The following is a 24897-nucleotide window of genomic DNA, read 5'->3' as shown; positions in this document are numbered from 1 at the left end:
GGGTCTCTGATTACCTTTGTAACTTCTAAAGTGGCATTTTTTTTAAATAACACAGCCACTCCACATCTCTTTGTAGGGGCTGAGGCATAATAAGTGTTGGGGTACAATTTGTGCCAGTATTTTGGCTCAGAGCCTTTTTTGAAGTGGGTCTCCTGGAGGAGGAGAACATCCACTTTTTGTGCTTTATACAGATTACTGACCATTCTTCGTTTTTGGGGTGAATTTAGCCCGTTAACATTATGGGAGATAACTTTAAGGTCTGTATGGGCTATTCCAGTATGGGGGGTCTAGGTACTAACAGATTCCGAGGTCAGGGTCACAAGAGATGTGGAGAGGTCGCATCACTGTATATTGGGGGCACCATAGGGTTAGTATGTAGCAATATCACCATAGGGATAACATTGATTAAGACTGAATACCAGCAGTATAGCAAGACATGGCTTTCATATGTATGTACAACAATTATAACCTTAAACCAAACTATAAAAAGTGTGCATGAACGATTGCAGTTTAAACATAGTCCTAATTTCTGCCGCATAGCAGTAGGTAAGGCAGGGAGCCGAGATTCTGACATCCCTAATTGACTTTGCGTTGGCTGCGTTAATTAAAAATGCAGCTGTAGGGGGGGGGGGGTCGGTAAGCCCCGAAAACCAGTTCTGAGTGATGGAGGCAACAACTCCGGTCGGGGCCCATTTGCAAATGATCATAAACAGGCAACAAGAAGAACGTATAACAAGATAACGATATAGCCCCCTTAAAAACGGAGAGGAGGCACAAAAAAAAGTTCCTTAGTAAGACCATGGTGAAGGATAATGGCGGTTAACAGGAAAGTACATGAAGCAAAAGCACGTTGACAGAGTCCCATTCCCAGACATGGTTTAGTATTCAGTGCTAGACGGTTGGTCTTGCACGTTCACATTGCGTACAGATCTTCTGGGGCCCACCTTAGTCCATGAGACCCGGGGAGCGGAAATCCGAGCCTGAGGAGTGGTAGCAGGTGAGGCTGGACTCTCGGGAGTTTCAAGACCCAGCTTGGTGAGTGTTTCCCGGATCATATGTGGGCCGTAAACCACAAGCTGGCGGCCATTGGTCAAGATGATAAGCTTAAAAGGGAACCCCCACTTATATCTTATTTTATTGCGGATCAGTTGGGAGGTTAGGGGTTTCATCTCCTTTCTTCTTTTTAGAGTAATCTGCGATAGATCGGGAAAAAAAAGTAACATTATCTTCTCCAAAGGTGAAGTCAGGTGAATTGCGTGCATGTGTTAGTATGGCTTCCCGGGTGCTATAATAATGAAAACGTAGGATAATGTCTCGAGATGGCTCTCCGTCCTTTGGCTTAGCCCTGAGTGCTCAGTGGGCTCTGTCCATATGCAGTTCAGTGGGGGGGAGGTCAGGTAGGATCTGTGCGAAAAGGGATTCTAGGTATGGGGTGAGGTCTGTAATCGACTCCAGGACCCCCCTTACTCTAAGGTTATTTCTCCTGTCCCTGTTTTCCTGGTCTTCCTGGCCATCCTTAAGGGCCTGTATGTCCGTGCGGACTTCAGCAAAGTCTTGTTCGGCCTGCGTGCAAAAGGCCTTAACCCCGTCTACCTCCTCCTCTAGCTCTTGTATTCTATCTCCTAGCGCCGAGATCTCCCCTCTAATCTCCTTTACAACATTGGTGTTAGATGCTCTTACCAGTTTTTCAATGTCCTGGTACAGCTTCTTTAGGTCCTCTTTGGTAGCTGCGTCTGCGGTGGAGGAGGCCTTGTTGGTGGGCTGTGCAGCCTCTCCAGGCGGCCGGGCACCATTTTGGGAGTTCCCCGTCTTGCTCTTACGAGCGAACATTTCAGGGATTCCGGGGTCAGACTCACCGCCTGCTTTCTTAGTGGGACCCATCTGGGGAATGCTGTCCGGCGTCTTTTTGTGAGGAGTGAGGAAGTAAAGACGGGGAAAAGGGTGCTCGTTTCGGGCTCTTTAGGTCGGAGCTACTCCTCCATGCGTCCTCTCAGTCTCACGTCCAGGCTCCTCCGCATGAACTGCCTTTTTAAGGTCATGCCACAACATCTCAATAGGATTCAGGTCAGGACTTTGACTAGGCCACTCCAAAGTCATCATTTTGTTTTTCTTCAGAGGTAGATTTACTGATGTGTTTTGGGTCATTGTCCTGCTGCAGCACCCAAGATCGCTTCAGCTTGAGTTGACGAACAGATGGCCGGACATTCTCCTTCAGGATTTTTTGGTAGACAGTAGAATTCATGGTTCCATCTATCACAGCAGGCCTTCCAGGTCCTGAAGCAGCAAAACAACCCCAGTTGTAACATGCTGTGTTACTTCTACGCCAGATGTAACGCGACACGCACCTTCCAAAAAGTTCAACTTTTGCCTCGTCGGTCCACAAGGTATTTTCCCAAAAGTCTTGGCAATCATTGAGATGTTTTTTAGCAAAATTGAGACAAGCCTTAATGTTGTTTTTGCTTAAAAGTGGTTTGCGCCTTGGATATCTGCCATGCAGGCTGTTTTTGCCCAGTCTCTTTCTTATGGTGGAGTTGTGAACACTGACCTTAATTGAGGCAAGTGAGGCCTGCAATTCTTTAGATGTTGTCCTGGGGTCTTTTGTGGCCTCTCGGATGAGTTTTCTCTGCGCTCTTGGGGTAATTTTGGTCGGCCGGCCACTCCTGGGAAGGTTCATCACTGTTCCATATTTTTGCCATTTATGGATAATGGCTCTCACTGTGGTTCGCTGGAGTCCCAAAGCTTTAGAAATGGCTTTATAACCTTTACCAGACTGATAGATCTCAATTACAGTACTTTTGTTCTCATTTGTTCCTGAATTTCTTTGGATCTTGGCATGATGTCTAGCTTTTGAGGTGCTTTTGGTCTACTTTTCTGTGTCAGATAGCTCCTATTTAAGTGATTTCTTGATTGAAACAGGTGTGGCAGTAATCAGGCCTGGGGGTGACTACAGAAATTGAACTCAGGTGTGATAAACCACAGTTAAGTTATTTTTTAACAAGGGGGGCAATCACTTTTTCACAAAGGGCCATGTAGATTTGGAGTTTTTTTTCTCACTAAATAATAAAAACCATCATTTAAAACTGCATTTTGTGTTCAATTATGTTATCTTTGACTAATGGTTAACGGTTTTAGATGAGCTGAAACATTTAAGTGTGACAAACATGCAAAAGAATAAGAAATCAGGAAGGGGGTAAATAGTTTTTCACACCACTGTATGAGAACACCCGACTGATGTTCTTCCCGGATTTCTCCCCGGAGACCCAGAAAAAGAGGAAGACCTTTGAGAACGTTAAATCTCGTCTGCGTACCAAAGGCCTACCCTACGCCATGCTCTTTCCAGCACGGCTGAGAGTTCAGGATGGAGAAACGCTACGCTTCTTTCAGTCGCCTGATGCCGCTAGATACTCTTCAAGGTTGAAGATTTCATCTGCTGGTCTTCTTCCTAATCGGCGGACTCTTGCCCCCCCTCAAATCCTACTAACTTGCAGGATCGCAGTGAGTACCTTGACATTCCCATTACAACAAACTAACCCGAGTGCGGCACAGTACTTTTCCGGGCTCCCGATTTTGTCACAGGAGAATACTCTCCCTTAGTTGCTTTCACCATAGGATAATGTGATCTTATCCTCCCTGAATCAGAACTCATACGTGGAATACTCCCTTCCCTTGTTAGAGTTTTGCCCTGATATTTACAAGACATTGCCTCCGGATCTTCTGTTTAACAGCAACGGTTTTGGGACTTGCCTATTTGTTTAACCGCACCTAATACAGCTCATACCTAGCCACTCCGGGCTCGGTCTTCTAATAACACACGCCAGTTGCGGACTTTCTGTGTACCCTGCAGGGGAAATTCTCCTGCATCGGCAAAATTACTGCAGGAGAGGGGATGGTTGTGGTTTCCCCCCGCTGTTCAAGTTACTAACCACAGTACATTGCTAATGGAGTGCTTAGCCCACTACAGTTTGTTAGGTTTAGGGATTAAGCTTCAGCTAGTTTTAGGGTTGAGGCAGGGTGGGTTAGGGTGCAAGGACATGAAGACTCGGACCTGGCCTTCATGGGGTGTAAATAGGTTGTATTGTTTATATGTGACTGTATTGTCTTTACTGCAGCAGCTCCTGGGATTTCCCGCCCGCTCTAATACTCCTGTGTCTGAGATATTGCGATATCATGCTATAATACACTTCTCTTTCTACCACTAATACCAAGGTAATTCTCTGGAATGTCAGAGGTCTTAATGACAAAATTAAGAGAGCTCTGGTATTTACTTATTTACGCGACTATCAACCTGACATAGCTGTCCATCTGGAGCTTACCTCCTCCTGCTGATATCCAACTCCTACGAGACATTACAGATTGCACTAATAAGTGGCCCGGTGGCAGGACTCTGCTATGCGGAGACTTTAATATGGTGATCTCTTCCCAGAGGGACAGACTGATACCCTCCAATAAAGACTCTCAAGTATTTAAACACTGGGTTGACTCCTCAGGCTTGGTAGATATATGGAGAGAAAGATACCCTTCTATTAACGGTTGTACATGTCACTCTACCTCATATCAAACCCTCTCCAGAATAGACATGTTCTTGACCTCTCCGGACTTGGCCCCTGGGGTGGCTGGTCTTGGGCTCCTCCCTCGGGGGGTCTCGGACCACGCCCCTCTGGAGCTAACTCTCAAGATTGGGGGTCCAGCGACCCGTGCAGTGTGGAAACTATCACCTATCTGGCTGAATAATCCATTTGTTGAGGAGGTCACTAAAAAGCCTATTGCCCATTACTGGCAAGACAACGAAAAGACAGCTGAACCACAAGTGGTGTGGGATGCATACAAGGCCGTAGTAAGAGGCTCCTTTACTTCTGGCATAAAATACGCTAGAGATCAGACTAGAATGCTTCTTTCAAATGCAGAAGCGGCGGCTAAAGCTGCAGAGGATAACAACATCAGTAAGCAAACTCCAGAATCCTACTCTGAAAGGCAGACAGCTCTTTCCGCCCTTACAACCAAGCAATCTAACGTGACCCAGTCTAATCTTAAACTTCAGAGAATTCGTATTTACGAGCAAGGAGATAATACTGGCCGCTTGCTTGCCCGCCTTATAGGCCAGGAAACATTTATCCCACATATCTCTGTGATTACTGACCAAAACAATACCCCTACCTATGATGCTCAAACAATTAATCAGGTTTTCAGGGACTACTATTCGGCCTTGTATGCATCCTCAGTCCACTATACTGACTCCATGATGTCTGATTATTTGAATGGTATCCATTTTCCCATGCTTACTCCCTCTGAGAGGGAATATCTTGAGGGGGACATCTCCAGAGAGGAACTAGACATTGCGTTAGATCTTATGCCTACTAATAAATCTGACCTGAATTTTTCATAAAATATCGTAGTGACTTAGTTCCCCGCCTACTAAAACTTTTTCGATCTTCCTCAGAATGACAAACCACTACCAAAATCGATGGCAGAGGCACTTATAGTAATAATCCCCAAGCCAGGGAAAGACCTTACTAGCTGTTCATCGTACAGGCCAATCTCCCTTCTGAACACAGATTATAAATTACTAGCCAAAATACTATCTATTAAAATTAACAAAAGCCTCCCGTCTTTAATTCACCCTGATCAATCAGGATTTGTCCCGGGGAAAGGAACCGATATCAACATTCGTCGATTAATGACCAACCTTAGTATCAAACATGACAACTCAGGAACTAGGGTAATCATTTCCCTAGACGCTGAAAAAGCGTTTGATTCAGTAGAATGGAAATACCTCATAGAGACGCTTCACCGGTTTGGTTTTGGGCCCAAATTTCTAAAATGGATTCAAGCGCTGTACTACCTACCAGTAGCTAGGGTTAAAACCGGTCTCCAGACCTCAGAGACTTTTCCCCTGGGAAGAGGGACGAGGCAGGGCTGCCCCCTGTCTCCCTCCCTCTTCGCACTGGCAATAGAGCCCCTAGCTATCAAAATTAGAGCTGACAATGCAATCAAAGGCCTACAAATAGGAGAGTTACACGAAAAGATTTCATTATATATGCAGATGACCTACTATTGTACCTCAATGATCCGGGTACCTCTCTGGAGATGTCCCTCAGGGTTATCCAGGAATTTGGCCTTTTTTCTGGCCTCAGAATAAACTGGTCCAAATCCCTGATCCTTCCAATTGACCCTGCGCCTCCCCCGCCTGGTAGACATTCTCAATTACTATGGGTATCTGAAATAAAATATCTTGGAATTAAGTTTACTACAAACGTTTTGGACTTCCCAAAACTTAATGTGGAACTTGCAATGGAGCTACTTAAAGACAAATGTAAGGCGTGGCGGAACCTCCCTCTCACTCTATTAGGCAGGGCTAACGCCATCAAAATGAACCTTCTTCCCAAATTCAATTATATATTCCGCAATTCCCCTGTTGCAATCAAAAATCAAACTTTCAAAGATATAGACTCCTCTATTACCTCGTGCCTCTGAGATGCAAAAACTCCCAAAATAGCACTAAAAACCCTCCAGCTACCTAAAGAAGCAGGGGGGATTAGTGTCCCTGTTTTTAAATTCTACTACTGGGCAGCCATTTTAGTGACTGCCCGTTGGTGGTTCTCCCGCTCATCAGATAACCCGGCCACAGCCAGCGAGGCGGCAGTTATGGGTTCTTATACGGCTCTGGCTAGCCTCCCATATAGGGGAATTAAATGCTCCCAAAAATTAACGCCATCTATGAAGACAGTAATTTCCGTCTGGGAATCGGTTAAGAAATTCCAGTGTCCTCCTGGACAGGTATCCCCATACCTCCCTTTGTGGAACAATACTTCCCTTCCTCATTTTCTCTCAATCCCTGATCCCTCCATTTGGGCAGATAGTGGGATCTACAGACTTAAAGAGAGTCTGAAGCGAGAATAGATCTCGCTTCAGACCTCATAGCTAGCAGGGGCATGCGTGCCCCTGCTAAAACGCCGCTATAGCGCGGCTTAACGGGGGTCCCTGTCCCCCCAAACCCCCTCCGAGCAGCGGGGGAGCGCTTCCTGGTTGGGGCAGGGCTAACCGCCGCAGCCCTGCCCCATGCGCGTCTGTCAGACGCGTACCTCCGCCTCTCTCCCGCCCCTCTCAGTCTTCCTTCACTGAGAGGGGCGGGGGAGAGGCGGCGATGCGCGTCTGATAGACGCGACTGGAGGCAGGGCTGCAGCCGTTAGCCCTGCCTCCAGGAAGATCAGGTCCAGCGACCTTTTTTCCGACCCTGGTTTGCGGGGGGTGGGTTGGGGGTGAAGGGACCCCCGTTAAGCCGCGGGATAGCGGCGTTTTAGCAGGGGCACACGTGCCCCTGCTATATATAAGACCTGAAGCGAGATTTAGTCTCGCTTCAGTGTCTCTTTAAGGATATTGTGGAAGACAACCAATTAATGCCCTTCGACCAACTCAAATCCCAATACCAACTCACAAACAAATATTTCTTTAGATACCTGCAGCTCCGCCACGCCTTCCAAACTCAATTTTCTTCCAAAGACACCCCTCTCATGGTCTCTACTTTTCCTATAGGAACCAAAACAGCCCTTAAAGACCTTTCTAAAGCTCTTTCATCGCTGTATAAAACAATCCTCCCGGTTACTACTCCATCTATGTCAAAACTTTATGATAAATGGAAGGCTGATATCCCAGATCTAGAACTTTCAGATTGGGAAGAAGCTTTACAATACACTTATGCTTCATGCATCTCAGCCAGAAATAAGATGATAGCCCTCAAGTTACTACACAGGGCGTATCTCACCCCAGCCAAACTACACTGCTTTAACCCCCAAACCTCTAGTTCCTGCAATAGATGTGGACAGCAAGATGGTGGCTTCTTGATATCATGTGGAGCTGCCCACACCTCTCAATATACTGGACAGAAATTGAGAAATGGATCCTTAAAGAAAACCGGAACTAAAAATTAAAAGTCAAAATAACCATACACAAGTCATACTTACCCCCATGTAGTCTACTCCTCAATCTCTTTCTCCTTTCCCGCGTCCTGTTTGTCCACTGTGATCAAGGGAATTCTCCGTCCTCCATTTTGAAAATGGCCATTACCCCATAACAGCTTCCTGGTCAGCACACTGTTAAACTGTAACATCGCCCACTTGAGCCATAGGGAAACAGACATTACTTGGCACATCAGTTGTCCTCTCAGCTATAACTGACAGCAACTGATAAATAACTGACAGCAACTGATATATTTCAGTTCTGACAAAATGTTGTCAGAACTGGAAGAGATCATTGTCAGAAGAAAATGGTGCGCTTCTGAAAGGAACTGATGGCAAGGTAACTATGTAATGTTCATTGAAAGTTACCTCATGTGTTTATTTTAAATAATTTTACTCAGTACAGGTTCCCTTTAAGCTATTCCCAAGAGCTTCCATTCCCCGTCTTCCCAAGTACTATCTTCTCTGTGTCATAAACACCCAAATCTTGGCAGCCCCCAAGCAGCTCTTATTTCGCAACCTGTTATTTTATGCCAAAAAGCTAATTACTCTACATTGGAATCAGCCTAGTCCACCTAAGGTGTCGGAATAGGTCTCCTATATAACTAAGGAGGTCCGCACTCTCAAGGAGGTCTATGAAAGGCGAATGGCTAATAAAAAAATTTGAAAACATCTGGTTCCGCTGGCTAGATGCAACTGATTTAGACCTCAGTTAAGTAAATAGCAGAATCCAGGGTATCTGTGATTCTCAGCTACTAAATCCTAGACAATATCCTGATTGGGGGGGTATCTTTGTTCTGCTGCAGCTGTGTAACTGTGTTATTTGTTTCTGTAATTGTTCTGGCGGACTGTTCCGACCTGTGTTGTACATTAAAATGTAAAACTGTTAGGCTTGGTGGTGTATTCTCCACAGTCAGCATGCAACGCATGAGCTGACGTGAAGGAGGTTCACACACTAGCACAAGGAAACAGGCTATCCCTAGTATAGTGGAGGGGAGGACTGACTCCAATACGAGATTGTGGCGCACAGAGCCGGTGCAGATCCGACAGCCACAAACAATACTTTTGCGATAACGTCTCAGCGCAAGGTAGCGCTGAGCGCATAAACCAGAACTGAGGAGATCAGGACAGGTAGACTGAATGAACGCTTGCTAGCTAGCCGCTACTTAGTGACAGCAAGCGTCCACAACAAGACAGACTGGAATGAGGCAGCAATGCGTTGCAGCGATGGCGTGCCTCACAAAGACAGGACAGGATAGTCAGGAAATAGCAGGATCAAGATAGATGAACGTAACACAGACAAATATACAATAAGTATGTTTTCCTAGCGTATTACAATTACAGCTATCAATGAAGCTATTTGTAACGTCTGACTAACATATGTATATATCGGCAATGAACCGATATATGACATAAGCAGGAACACTGACTAGGACTGGAGCAATACAGGGAACAGGACTCAGAAGGATTCGCTATCTCTTCGCAGAGATGAACGCAATCCACAAACGGTAACAGAACAGGATTCAGAAGGATTCGTTATCTCTTCGCAGAGATGAACGCAATCCACAAACAGAACCAGGAGCAGGATAACTAACTCAGCACGGGTGATCACGATACGCGCAAACTACCAAAACGTGCTGGAAGGCTGACTAACTGAACACAGGATATAAACAGTTCGTGTACGTATACATCAGCGACACTGATGTATCAACGTAACACGAATACAAGGAAAATAATAAACGTGCTGGTATGCATATACATTGGCAATGAACCAATATATGATGCAAGACCAGCAAAGTATCTTTAGAACAAGAAACACGATCTGGGGCCGAAGCAACAGCAAGACAGGCTCAAACTGAAGCTATGATAACCCGAGGAGTCCTGCAGGAAGCAGATCTTTATACTGAGGTCATCCAATGGGAGCAGACATGCAGATCCCCACACAGGTGAATGACAATCAGTCACAAGCTGACAGCAGGGAAAGGCAGACAAAGCTATGCAGCTTGCATGGAAAGAGATCAGAACTGCCTGAGCTGCAGCACTACTACTGCCAGCAGCACCTGCTGCAGCAGCGATCATGACAAAAACTCAATAAATTTTGACTTTAAAAAAAAAGTGTGCATGTAGATGGAATTTAGTGTTTTTTATTGATGTCTGTGTCACTACTGTGGCTTTGTGATGTAATGCATGTAGGTGTGCTGGTTCACACAGAAATCCGGGGATTTGTTTTTCTCTCACACATAGCAGGTGGCTGGAGAACAGATCTGAGGGCTCAAACCCACTAGCAGCCTTTTCTAAGTGCTAGTGATTTGAAAAAGCTCTTGCTAATGCAATGGGGGATTTTTATAAAATCACATCGATCAAGTGGGTTCACACCCATAGCATTACATTAGCAAGAGCTTTTCACATCATAAAGCACTCAGAAAAGCTCTCCTAGTGCATTCCAGACCTGAATGTGAGTTCACATTTGGCTTTACTTTGTGTGGGGGAAATGTGGATAATTTGTACTGGTGTGTGAAGGGGTTGTGGGTCATTCCATGGCACCTGGAGTCAGTACAAAAATCATCCGATTCCGACTCCTCAGTTTATGAAACCACCGACTCCAACTCCAGGTACCCAAAATTTTTCCGACTCCTTAGTCTAATTTTTACGAAGGCTACGGATTTGGTTTAAAAATCATCCGATTCCTCAGTTTATTGAAACGACCGATATTCACACGATTCCTCAGTTTTTTTTTTTAATCATGTAGCTAGCCTAGCGCATCTCCCCACCCCCTCCGATCGCCTCCATCAATCAGAGCAAACAGGAAATCCTGTTCAGAACAGGATTTCATGTTTGGCTTCCCCCGTCGCCATGGCGACGATCGGGATGACTTCATCGACGTTGTGACGTCAGAGGGAGTCCCGATCCACCCCTCAGCGCTGCAGGGCACTGATTGGCCAGGCTGCGCACGGGGTCTGGGGGGGGGAGCGGCGCGGCACGCCGGGTAGCGGTGAATCAACGCGATTTGGATTTGGTTTAAAAATCATCCGATTCCTCAGTTTATTGAAACGACCGATATTGACTCCAGGTACCCAAAATTGCTCTGACTCCTCGACTCCGACTCCACAGCCCTGCTTCTGCCACACCCATCTGACATCTCCAGTAACCAGAAAGTGGCCCATGCAGCTCAACAGCTTTAACCGCTTCCCGACCACCTACAGCAGGACTGCAGTGGGACAGCGGCTCTCTTGTTCCTCCATGAAGCATATGTGCGTTATCACGCGAGGAATGAGATTTGATGGCAGCTCACAGGAGCTCCAGTCTACTGTACACAACGGGCCCCAGCGATCAGCCTGCCAGCTGCTGATCATATGTATATAGCACTGACATCTTACGCAGCACTGTACAGAGTTTAGTCTTTGTCACTTAACCTCCTGGGAGATATAATAATATCGCCAGGGGCGGCACAGCACTTTTTTTTTTTTAATCATGTAGCTAGCCTAGCGCATCTCCCCACCCCCTCCGATCGCCTCCATCAATCAGAGCAAACAGGAAATCCTGTTCAGAACAGGATTTCATGTTTGGCTTCCCCCGTCGCCATGGCGACGATCGGGATGACTTCATCGACGTTGTGACGTCAGAGGGAGTCCCGATCCACCCCTCAGCGCTGCAGGGCACTGATTGGCCAGGCTGCGCACGGGGTCTGGGGGGGGGAGCGGCGCGGCACGCCGGGTAGCGGTGAATCAACGCGGAGCGGCGGCGATCGGTATATACAGCAACAACAAAAAAATTATGCAAATCGGCACACCAGGGCCTGAGAAATCCTCTGCGACGGCTTACCCCGAGCTCAGCTTGGGATTATCGCCCAGAGGGTTAACTGTCCCTCAGAGGGGCTCACAATCTAATCCCTACCATAGGCATGTGTCTATAGGGCCAATTTAGGGGTGGGGGGGGGGGTTAAAAAAAAAAAGCAGCAGCAATCTCACCTCCAAAAGAAAGCTCTGTTTGTGAGAAGAAAAGGAGGTGAAATTAATTTGGGTGGTAAGTTGTATGACCAAGCAATAACCCGTTAAAGTTGTGAAGTGGCGAATTGTAAAAAATGGCCTGGTCATTAGGGGGTTATAAACCTCTAGGGCTCAAGAGGTTAATAAATAGTTAAGTATTACAAAGTCTGGAAGCACACTCGCTAATTAGCTTTGCAAAATGCTACAGCCACCCAGAATGCTATAAAGGTTCACAAACATTAAATATCTTGTTTTATTTACTGTATGTACAAATTGAAAGTAGTAGCACAGTGCAATTCTTGAAACTGGGTGTACACATGGCTGTGCGTGAAAGGTTGCGTTTTCTGTCATGTGCGTTTTTTGTGCGTTTGCTTTTTTTGCATATGCGTTTTGCGTGCCTTTTTACTTGTTTGCGGTTTGCGTATATACAAAGCGTTTTCCATGCGTTTTTCTTTTGCGTTTTTATGCAAATCTCTAGGAAGACAACAGAAAGTGGAAATGCATCAGAAAACATTTATTTAAAAATGCATACAAAACGCATTACATTGCGTTACCATTTAATTTCAGTATGTGCGTTTTTGATGCATTTTTGAAAAGTATGCAACAAAACCAGTGTTTTTAAAAATGCATGTTTGAAAATGCATACAAAAAGCATACCGCATTTTTCGGACCATAAGACGCACCTGACCATAAGACGCACCTAGGATTAGAGGGCATAAATCAGGGAAAAAAAATACTTAACCTAGTGTGTCTATGGTGCAGGGGTGTCTTGTGGACCTTCTTCCCCCAAACACTTAAACACTGTGTCACTACTGTGGAGGAATTGCACATCCACCCATTCATAAAGAGGTTCCTCAACACGTAATCCAGGGTCATTGGTGCGTAATTTAGGAATGATCCAGGGTGGTAGGTGGATTAGGATCAATTCCACCTGTTCCCAGTGACTACATGCCAAGAGTCATGTTCGTGTAAATGATTGCAGCCACAGGATAATATTGCTTTGTGTGGCAACAATTTTCCAAGCCCAGAGCCAGATCACCAAATATGCATCCCCATTCCCTGCCATGTATTTCTCCCAGCCTGGGTAACTCTCATGAAGCACAGAGTGGAGAGAAGCGCAGCTTGTGCCTCCCTTCCCTGCGTGCTGTGAGGATGCCCCAGCTAAGGCACACTACTCCAGCCCTTGACTCCCACAATCAGCTGTGATCCCCCCGTACATTGCAAAGCCCCGCGGCAGCTGCCACTAATGCACACCACACTCACTAGCCCTTCACTTTAACTCCCACATACCTGTCATCACTCATCAGCTGTGATCACTCAGCCCTGCGGGACTCTAAGATCTCATAAGCGGCTACATGTGTTATCCGCGCACCGCTGCGAGTCTCAGGCTGTTGCTGTGTATGATCCACGTGGTCGGCTTGCTGCACGTGTCTTTGGGGGAGCCGCGCGCACTGAAGCCCGAAGTGTTGTGAGAGCTGGCCCGCATTTGTCACGCAGGGCTACAAAGCCCTCTCCTGGATTGGCGGCTAGCCCTGTATTCGATGGTGATTTAGTGGCAGCTGCCGCGGGGTTTTGCACTGTGCGGGGCTTTGCAATGCGCGGGGGGAGATGGGGAGACACTGGAACAACAGTGTCACTGGAACAACAGGCAGAATGTAGCATTCGGACCATAAGACGCACTCACTGTTTCTCCCCACTTTTGGGGGAGAAAAAGTGCGTCTTATGGTCCGAAAAATACGGTATGCGTTTTTTTATATGTGTTTTTTGATGCAACCCATTGACTACCATTGCAGGCAAAAAGGCAGCATTTTCCACAATGCTAGCGTTTCTGCTAACTGTGTTCCTAGCCTGAAACAAGATATTTCAAAGCAAGTTCATCAGTAATTGTAATACACATACATGGTGACAGTCTGTTAACAAGTTCTCTCTCAAGCACATTTGTTTGGCTTGGCTAGGGGCACTCATTCGCCCAAAACAGCCAAGAGGTGTGGGATGGTCAGTAGGATTTTACAGTGTATATCTGGTTGTGAACTTGTGTTGACATGTATTCTTATTCAAGGAAAACTGTAATTTTTTTTAACAAAAATGGATAAATAAGTTGTTTTTTAATATACATTTCTAGTGCTGGACAGAATACTAGTATATACAGTACTAGATAAAATAAATATTATTACATAGGTGAGTTTACATTAATTAATTAATAAAACATTACTTGAAGGGGCACTAAGGCCAAAAATTGTAAAATATGTGCAAACATATACAAATAAGAAGTACATTTTTTTTCAAACGTAAAATGAGCCATAAATTACTTTTCTCCAATGTTGCTGTCACTTACAGTAGGTAGTAGAAATCTGACAGAAGTGACAGGTTTTGGACTAGTCCATCTCTTAATGGGGGATTCTCTGGGATTTATTTATTTTCAAAAGCACTTAGTGAATGGCAGTTGCTCCATCCAACTGCCAAAAAACTGTGTAGCGAGCAGGGAGGCTGGCCAGCATCATTGTTTAAATCCTTTTTAGGGAATATCTTTATAAAGAATAAAAGCCTTGCTGAGAGTCCCCTATGAAGAGATGAACTAGTCTAAAATCCGTCAGATTTCTACTACTGTAAGTGACAGCAACATAGGAGAAAAGTAATTTATGGCTCATTTTACTCATATAACGTACTTCTTATTTGTCTATGTTTGCACATATTTTAAATTTTACAATTTTTCGCCATAGTGCCCCTTTAATGGGTAACTAATATACAGCAGCTTGTAGCCCTGGATGGACATTATTAATGCTTTTATAAATAGTATATAGCTTTCATGACCGCCCTTGGTGACTGGGTTTTTTCTTGGATGTTTGAGGACACCGGATTCCCCACCTTCCTTAGGCATATATAGCTACATCTGGCAGGTTTTTTTTGTTTTCTATCTTTCCCCTTTTCTTCCTTGTCTCTTTTCCCACTGTATCTGTCCATTAGTTTTTTCTTTTCTCGATTTTCCTGTCCTTTTTCTTTTCTCTATTATTTTCTCTTTTTCTTCTTAAAACGCCATTTTCGTATGAAGTCATTTCTACCCAGTAGATATCCTTCATCTTGCCTTCAGAAGTAGCACACAGATAATTGAGGAGGATTCCAGGTGGTAGTTACCGCTGGACCCTGGAATCCTCTATTTAGGTGTTTCCCCTCTGCTGGCTGGGGGAAGGTTCTGAAAGTTCTCATAAGCACACATGGGGCAGCCATGTGTTTTATAAGGAATGTTAGTTTCCTCTTTTTACGCCTGTCTGTCATTTTACACATGCTAAGAGGTGATATATACATATGCGCATATTTGAAATACATGTTGAGTTAACAGAAACGGCACTGGTTCGCCGTGAATCATTTTCATGTCTTATATGTTTTTTTGTAACACACTGTGTTTTTCTCACAGTATTTGATATGTCTTGGAAAATAATCTTAAAAAGTAAAACATTACTTCTCGCAACAGTGATGAGATCTGAAGCCTTTCTTTATTCAAATATAAAACATGCATATCCTTTTCTGTTGTATAGGGTGTAACATGCATATCTTTTTGTTGTATAGAGTGTAACATGCATATCTTTTTGTTGTATAGAGTGTAACATGCATATCTTTTTGTTGTATAGAGTGTAACATGCATATCTTTTTGTTGTATAGAGTGTAACATGCATATCTTTTTGTTGTATAGAGTGTAACGTGCATATCTTTTTTCTGCTGTACAGAGTGTAATGTGTATATCATTTTCTGTTATCCAGGGTGTTTGCCACAACCTCTTCTTTGTGAACCACAGTTATCTGGAAGAACACATTAAGGACGGCAAAAGTCGACAAAACATCCATGAGGCTGCTTTTGTGAAGTCGCTTTGTCTCTATTTTATACTTCAGGGCTACGAACCATCACAGATCACCATACTCACCACATACTCAGGACAGCTCCATTGCTTACAGAAAATGATGCCCAAGTCTCACTTTGAGGGTGTTCGAGTATGTGTAGTAGACAAATATCAGGGAGAGGAGAATGACATCATCATTCTATCTTTAGTTAGGAGCAATTTAGAAGGTAATGTTGGCTTTCTTAAGATACCAAATCGTGTTTGTGTTGCCCTGTCACGAGCTAAAAAAGGTTTATTTTGCATTGGAAATATGCAGATTCTGTCCAGTGTTCCACTTTGGAGCGCTATTAATGATGTGCTGAAAGCAAATGGACAAATCGGAGAACATCTGAAGCTGCAATGTGTCAATCATCCTAACACCATAACAGAGGTGGCCAAATCAGGAGACTTTGATAGTGTTCCAGAAGGAGGATGCCTGATTCCTTGTGAACACCGCTTAGACTGTGGGCATGTGTGTACACTCCTATGTCACCCGTATGATCAGGAACATAAAGTCTTTAAGTGTAAAAAGCCTTGTCTTAGAGTACTTTGTAAAAATAACCATGTATGTGAGAAAATCTGTAGTGATGTCTGTGGTAAATGTAAAAAGCTTGTGAAAAAGATGATTCCCAAATGCAGACACACCCAAGATGTCCCTTGCTACATGCCTGCTGAAGACTTCACGTGCAAAGTCCCATGTACAAAGAACTTACAATGTGGACATCAGTGTGTCCGAACCTGTGGTCAGGAATGCACCATAAATTGTCCCGAAAAGGTGAAAGTGACATTGGAATGTGGTCACACAGTTACTACATTATGCCATTTGAAGATTGAATCAGAAAGCAAAGGCACCAAGTTAAATTGCCTTGTAAAATGTGAAGAAGTTCTGTCATGTGGACACAAATGCCCTGGAAATTGCAGTAGCTGCCTTGGAGGTTCTCATCTGAAATGTACAGATCAGTGTAACACCGTGCTTTTCTGCGGTCACCGTTGTGAAGAAAAATGCTTGTCTGACTGCTTTTGTATCCGTGCCTGCAGCAAGAACTGTTTTCATGATAAATGTCGTAATAAGTGTAGTGAACCTTGCACTCCATGCATAAAACAATGTGGATGGAAGTGCAAGCATAAGAGCTGTACAAAACTTTGCTGGGAGTCATGTGACAGAGAAGCTTGTAATAAACCTTGCAAGAAAACACTGAAATGTGGCCACCCATGCATAGGTTTCTGTGGGGAGCCATGCCCTAAGAAATGCAGGCTATGTGATTCAAGTGAGGTACAAGACTTGTTCTTTGGAACAGAAGCTGACCCAGATGCCCGCTTTGTTCAACTTATGGACTGTCCACATTTTTTTGAGGTGACAAAATTCTCTGAATGGATGGCTCAGCCGGAAGCTGACAAAGTTATTAAACTAAAGGCGTGTCCAAAGTGTTTCACTCCCATTAAGCAAAACTTGCGTTATGGCAGCCAGATCAAACAAACCCTTTCTGATTTGGAAGTGGTAAGAGAAAGGATCAGTTACAAATGGATGAACTCACTGGAAATATACCTCAGTGAAAATGAAGCTGAATTAAGGAACTTCTCAGATGTTTATGAGACCGTGGAGAAGTTGCAGGATGACAATCTAACACTTCGCTCAGTGATGTTGGCATGTGAAAAAATACAGTATTGGCAGAAGCTTGGAGCAATTCAAAACAAATTAAAAGAGATTCCTAAATTTGCACCCTCTGTTATTCGTTCTATTACCAAAATTTCTAACATCGTTAACGAAGCTAAAAGTAAATATGACATTATGGAAAGGAATTATTACTTACTAAGTCTAGCTCTTCAGGTAGAGCTCTTATTCATTAAAGGAAGAGATCTGCATGTGTCTCTTATCAGAGATTTGATAAGTATTATAACACCCACCATCAGTCTGGAGATTGTGCAAGCTAAGGCCAAAATGATTCCCATAAAACTGGATCTCTTTACAAGCACAGGAGAGAGAAAAGGCCTACTTGACCCAAATTTGTTGAGACAAGATTTGTGGCACAAATGTGACGCAGGACATATCCATACCACAAATAAAGATGAAAAAAGCCAACATTCCTGTCCGCAGTGCAGATTTGGTGATGATGAAGAATAAAAAGAAAAACATGTTACCTTTTATCTCCACTTCCTTTAATGGAAGCAGTTCAGAATTGGGTCACTACAAAAGTCTGCCTGGCTCTCTTTATTTTTCTTGCCTCAGTTTCTACTTCATCTCATTTTGTTAATTAATGCTTCTGATTGATTCAGTAGGATAAGCTACTAAGTTTGTGTTTTATGTTCTTACAAAGATATGCCAGAACCAATATCTTATGCCATGGCATATGTATATATATATATATATATATATATATATATCCTTATACTTTAATGTATGCCCTGAGAAGGGCATGTATAAACTAGACTTACTTGGTTTGGTTCTAATATTAAGAGATACATTGTTATATGTTAAAAATATTAAATCAGTCCCAAATGCCCCCTGATTTATAATTCAAGTAAAATGTGTCCATGATTTTTAAACCTCTTAAGGGCCTTTTTCCACTGGCTGCGATGCGATTTAAAAAGCGCATCGCAGCCGTTTTTCTAATCGCTAGAGCACCGCAATAACATGTAAATCGCGGTGCTCTTTTTCCACTACGGCGTTTCGATCGCGATTCGTTTTTGTCAAAACGCGATCGCTGTCCTGCGCGATTCACGACGCAATCGCAATACATTCCCGGCGTCGGTACAGCAGAACGCCGACAGTGGAAAAAGGAGCCTGCGTGATCGCAAGCGCAGGTGATTAGCGCTTGCGATCGCGCTTGCTAGTGGAAAAGGGCCCTGACTGTCTATTGTGGCCACAATTTCCATTGCAATGCATGTTGTTCACTTGACACACTGTAGTGCCACTTTTGGCACTACAGATATTTCTAGTGTCTGCTGCTTTGCCAGTTTCCCTGTGCCTCTCCCTGCAAACCCTTCACTATGGACCATTTCTGTGTGAAAGCATTACCCACATGTATGCAGTCTGAGGATTAGGTTTGATTATTGTTGTCTGCATGTCAATTTCTCTTCCTGATGCCCAATAGTTAGTAGAAACAGGGTTTTTTTTTACTTAAGAATCCCTTTAAGTGCATTATTCATATAACGTTAATTTGGGGGCACACAATACTTATGAGTATACTTATCCTTTAAAAAAAAAGAGGGGGGAAGATTGTTCATGCTCATCTAGGATTTTTCACTCTCTCTATAAGAACACTGTGTGCTCACCTTCCCCCCCCCCCCCTTTCCTTAACCACCCTGGCGTTCTATTAAGATCGCCAGGGCGGCTGCGGGAGGGTTTTTTTTAAATTAAAAAAAACTATTTCATGCAGCCAACTGAAAGTTGGCTGCATGGAAGCCCACTAGAGGGCGCTCCGGAGGCGTTCTTCCGATCGCCTCCGGCGCCCAGAATAAACAAGGAAGGCCGCAATGAGCGGCCTTCCTTGTTTTGCTTACATCGTCGCCATAGCGACGAGCGGAGTGACGTCATGGACGTCAGCCGACGTCCTGACGTCAGCCGCCTCCGATCCAGCCCTTAGCGCTGGCCGGAACTTTTTGTTCCGGCTACGCTGGGCTCAGGCGGCTGGGGGGACCCTCTTTCGCCGCTGCTCGCGGTGGATCGCTGCAGAGCGGCGGCGATCAGGCAGCACACGCGGCTGGCAAAGTGCCGGCTGCGTGTGCTGCTCTTTATTTGATGAAAATCGGCCCAGCAGGGCCTGAGCGGCAGCCTCCGGCGGTGATGGACGAGCTCAAGTAGAGATCAAGTAGGCCTAAAGAGGAACTCCACTGAAAATAATGTAGTAAAAAAAGTGCCTCATTTTTACCATAATTATGTATAAATGATTTAGTCAGTGTTTGCTCATTGTAAAATCTTTCCTCTCCCAGATTCACATTCTGACATGTATTACATGGTGACATTGTTACTGTGGGCATGTTATGTAGCCGTTTCTAGCTGTTCTGGCTGTTAGACAGCTCTAAACAGCCATTTCCTGTCTGTGAACATTGTTACATTGTGGCAGTTTGCCAGGAGTACCGCGGTATTCAGAGCCTCTAGTGGGAGTGGTTTCAGCACAAAATCAGTCACACAGCGCCCCCTGATGGTCTGTTTGTGAAAATCATTCTATTTCTCATGTAAAAGGGGGTATCAGCTACTGTTTGGGATAAAGTTCAATTCTTGGTTGGAGTTTCTCTTTAAGATAATATTAGATGTAATGGCCTCCTAACACACCCACAGGGTCTTCAACTTTGAGGAGACCACCTCGTCTTCCTGATGTCCAGATACTGCTTCCAGGCATCTACCAGGCATCTCTTCCCTCAGTATAAAAATACTCTACATTTATTTTGTGTTATCTGAATAAAATTACATAATGTGTTAACACAGCTTCATTTACTTTAGTTTGAACTGTTTCATGTCTTTGTAATAAATATGGAAGAAAACACTGATGATCCTTATCACCTTTTCTACTTCATATATTCAGTTTTGTATCTTTTAGCACAAATGTAATAATGTGTGTTGTGAAAAAAAAAAAAGTTTATCAATGTTATATGCGATAATAAACAAGCATCATTAGAAATTGTCCTCATTTTGTTTAGCACAGTAAAATGGTATTTAAGGACTACTTTTTTGCAGCTACTGGAACAAGCGTGCTCACTCATAGGTGTTGGCCAGAGATGAGGCATGCCTAGTTCTCGCTAGCGTGTGTATGAGGCTTTCATTGGAGATAATGGGAAAGAGTAATAATCCCTGTCAGGGTTTCATTGCTAACACTTTGCCTTTCTAATAGTGGCGAGTTTTGTGGTTTTATTGTAAATAAAACAAGAAGCAAGAGGCTGTAATAAGAACCAATTGGGAGTCCTACCTCTTACCTTTTTTTTCAGTCTTGTCCTATCTAGACAGGGTTGCGTTATTTTAGATGGTATTAAACCTTGGTTGCCTGGAAATCAGCCGTGCACTGAGGCAGCAGACGTTCATTACAGTTTATTACATTTTTAGAAGCCGCACAGTGTGTGTAATAGTTCCCCATCAGATCTGATTTTGATCTATGTTTGTCGAATGTGGAGACCATCTGCCAGTGTATGGCCATTTTAATTATGCATGTGAAACTCAATGCCCATGCAATTCTATGTGTATGTATATATATATATATATATATATATATAAAATATATATATATATATACACACACACACACAGTGTAATGTATTATGTTTTACCTTACCTACAAATACGTGTACATTTCTTCCATAGACATTGACCAGCTGTTTAAATGACATTTATGGTATAATGTACTTATAGGGATGTTTAACACTGATAAGCACTAGCGATTATAGAGTGATTTTATAGCAAATAGGTGTGAACTAGCCCAAGAGCTTTTCAAAACACTGGAAAGTGCTGGCAGTCAGAAAAGCTCTTTAAATGCGCTCTTGGTGTGAAACAGTACACACACACTATAATGCTTACACTATGCGGTGAGCAACGTTAGGTAAAGCTTACTTAAATACCCATACAGTGGCTTGCAAAAGTATTCGGCCCCCTTGATGTTTTCCACATTTTGTCACATTACTGCCACAAACATGAATCAATTTTATTGGAATTCCACGTGAAAGACCAATACAAAGTGGTGTACATGTGAGAAGTGGATCGAAAATCATACATTATTCCTAACATTTTTTTACAAATAAATAACTGCAAAGAGGGGTGTGCGTAATTATTCAGCCCCCCTGAGTCAATACTTTGTAAAACCACCTTTTGCTGCAATTCAAGCTGCCAGTCTTTTAGGGTATGTCTCTACCAGCTTTGCACATCTAGAGACTGAAATCCTTGCCCATTCTTCTTTGCAAAACAGCTCCACCTCAGTCAGATTAGATGGACAGCGTTTGTGAACAAAAGTTTTCAGATCTTGCCACAGCTTCTTGATTGGATTTAGATCTGGACTTTGACTGGGCCATTCTAACACATAGATATGTTTTGTTTTAAACCATTCCATTGTTGCCCTGGCTTTATCTTTGGGGTCGTTGTCCTGCTGGAAGGTGAACCTCGGCCCCAGTCTCAAGTCTTTTGCAGACTCCAAGAGGTTTTCTTCCAAGATTGCCCTGTATTTGGCTCCATCCATCTTCCCATCAACTTTGACCAGCTTCCCTGTCCCTGCTGAAGAGAAGCAACCCCAGAGCATAATACTGCCACCACCATATTTGACAGTGGGGATGGTGTGTTCAGAGTAATGTGCAGTGTTAGTTCTCTGCCACACATAACGTTTTGCACTTTGGCCAAAAAGTTCCATTTTGGTCTCATCCGACCAGAGCACCTTCTTCCATATGTTTGCTGTGTCTACCACCTGGCTTGTGGCAAACTGCAAACGGGACTTCTTATGCTTTTCTGTTAACAATGGCTTTCTTCTTGTTACGCTTCCGTAAGAGCCAACTTTGTGCAGTGCATGACTAATAGTTGTCCTATGGACAGGTTCCCCCACCTGAGCTGTAGATCTCTGCAGCTCGTCCAGAGTCACTATGGGCCTCTTGACTGCATTTCTGATCAGCGCTCTCCTTGTTTGGCCTGTGAGTTTAGGTGGATGGCCTTGTCTTGGTAGGTTTACAGCTATGCCATACTCCTTCCATTTCTGAATGATCGCTTGAACAGTGCTCCATGAGATGTTCAAGGCTTTGGAAATCTTTTTGTAGCCTAAGCCTGCTTTAAATTTCTCAATAACTTTATCCCTGACCTGTCTGGTGTGTTCTTTGGACTTCATGGTGTTGTTGCGCCCAATATTCTCTTAGACAACATCTGAGGCCGTCTCAGAGCAGCTGTATTTGTACTGACATTAGATTACACACAGGTGCACTCTATTTAGTCATTAGCACTCATCAGGCAATGTATATGGGCAACTGACTGCACTCAGACCAAAGGGGGCTGAATAATTACACACACCCTACTTTGCAGTTATTGATTTGTAAAAAATGTTTAGAAATCATGTATGATTTTCGTTCCACTTCTCAAGTGTACACCACTTTGTATTGGACTTTCACGTAGAATTCCAATAAAATTGATTCATGTTTGTGGCAGTAATGTGACAAAATGTGGAAAACTTCAAGGGGGCCAAATACTTTTGCAAGCCACTGTATGCTGGTGTTTCTGAGCCTTTCGGTGTTGCTTCATTGCAGTGACTTTTTAATTTTAAAACAATGAACATGTTCAGTACAACTTAGGACTCCAACATGGTGTCAATTGTACAATTAATTACTATACATCTTTCGATATGACTTACCGTAGTTTTCGGAACTATAAGACGCACTTTTTGTCCCCCAATGTGTCCGAATGTGCCAGCTTACCGATCTGGTGCTTGTTTCTTTTGTGATGTTAATTAATGTAATGACGTCTGCGGTGGGGAGAAAGCAGCAGCAGCGTGTCCACACGTCATGAGAGGGCGCCAGTAAACAGGGAAATACGGAAGCCTGTGTGGACACTTGTTATAGCGGCCAAAGATGTACATCGCTACCAGGATCGCACTGACATGAGGATCACAACCACGCGCAGCATCCCAAGACATCACAGCGGCTGCCGCTATGCCGCTCACAAGCACTTTGGATGGCGCTGATACAAGGCTACTGAACGGAGAGGGGACCGGCCAGGACCCGTACTTAAATGCCATTCTTCACTACGGCTGCTGCTATGCACTCGCAAGAACTTTAAATCGCGCTGACACAAGGCTAATGCGCTGAGAGGGGGAAGGGGGCCCGGCCAGGACAAGTACTGTACTGCCATGTTACACAGCGGCTGCTGCTATGACTTTCAGAAGGACTTTGGATTGCGCTGCTGCTGCTTTCTCCCCACTCCAGATGTCAGATTAATTTACAGCCTGAATACTCACACCGGACGTGACTACTTTGTGAAGATGTCATCCAGGCTGGTGAGATGTGAAATGTCATTGTAGTGGTTAGTGTAGTTGGGGAGGGGGGAGCAGGGGTTTGTGTAGTATAGTGCAGAGTAGCTGAAGGGGTAGGAGGGGAAGGTATCAGGGGTTAGTGATCTGTGATGTAATATAGTATAGTTGGTGGGGGCAGCAGGGGTTAGTGTAGCTGGGAAGTGTAACTTAGAAAGGTACATCTTGGGGGGAAAGGTCTATAATACACTCCTGGACCATGGATGCACCTAGGTTTAGTATTTTTTTTCCTGGTTTTTGCCCTCTAAACCTAGGTGCGTCTTATAGTCCGGAGCGTCTTATAGTCCGAAAAATACGGTATGTATTGTAATTTACAGTTACAAGTTGTGCATGTTTTGTTAGTTCCATTCTCAAAATAGAAGTTTATATATATTAGCATAGAGTTATAATAGACACTGTATTTAGGTAGTCCAAAGCTGTAGAGAAAATGAGAGATGGGAAAGAAGTAGGCAGAGTAGAAGAGAAGATGTAATAGAAGGAAGGAAAAAGATTGGCTCCCAAGCTTACCCCTGGATGTGTCCCATCCCCACAAAATAGGTGGCGATTGACGTCTACTGAGCTCATCAAGGTATTAAATAATATCAGCTAATTATTCAAAGGTAAATATTGTTGTGTCTATATTTTTGTACCAAGGTGTCCATATCTTGTCAAATCTTTGTGGACAGTTGGGATTTTTGTATGTAGAGTAGGAGGGCCATATTAACTCTGTTTCCAGTAGTTAATTGACAGAGTTGTATCCCCTTTCTATACCCTCACGATTTCTTTACAGGCATAGAAACAGGATACATGTGTGTTATTGTGTGTGATTGCCAGGGGGGGCTCCATCCAACAAACCCAGCATTGCAACCCATGGGGAGCACAAAAGATGTGACTCTAATAAATATTTTTCAACATTCTTTTTTTTTTATTGAAAGAATATACAAATATGAACATTGCTTGTATAAAACCCACAATGAAACATACAAAAATGCAAAGGCATCATTATACATAGTAGTAGAGTCATAAAAACATTTTCAGAAACATCAAGCTTATACCATGGGGACTTCCTAAAGTCAAGGTAAGTCCAGGAGTTATTCAAGCAGCTCAGACCATGTGCACTTGTGTTT

General features: G+C 43.8%; 1 protein-coding gene across 1 annotated transcript in view; it reads left to right on the top strand.

Moving 5' to 3' along the window:
* The window catches only part of LOC137518578 (NFX1-type zinc finger-containing protein 1-like), a 338789-nt gene extending 319558 nt beyond the window's left edge, over positions 1–19231 (top strand). Inside the window, exon 16 of the mRNA XM_068236642.1 lies at positions 15694–19231. Within this exon, the coding sequence (XP_068092743.1) occupies positions 15694–17931 (2238 nt within the window). The 3' untranslated portion in view covers positions 17932–19231. The remainder of the gene's footprint in view (positions 1–15693) is intronic.
* Positions 19232–24897: the final 5666 nt, after the last annotated feature.

The sequence above is a fragment of the Hyperolius riggenbachi genome, chromosome 5 (genome assembly GCF_040937935.1).
Source record: "Hyperolius riggenbachi isolate aHypRig1 chromosome 5, aHypRig1.pri, whole genome shotgun sequence".
NCBI lineage: Eukaryota > Metazoa > Chordata > Amphibia > Anura > Hyperoliidae > Hyperolius > Hyperolius riggenbachi.
The sequence above is the reverse complement of the archived record's forward strand: the minus strand, read 5'-3'. Positions and strand labels throughout refer to the sequence as shown.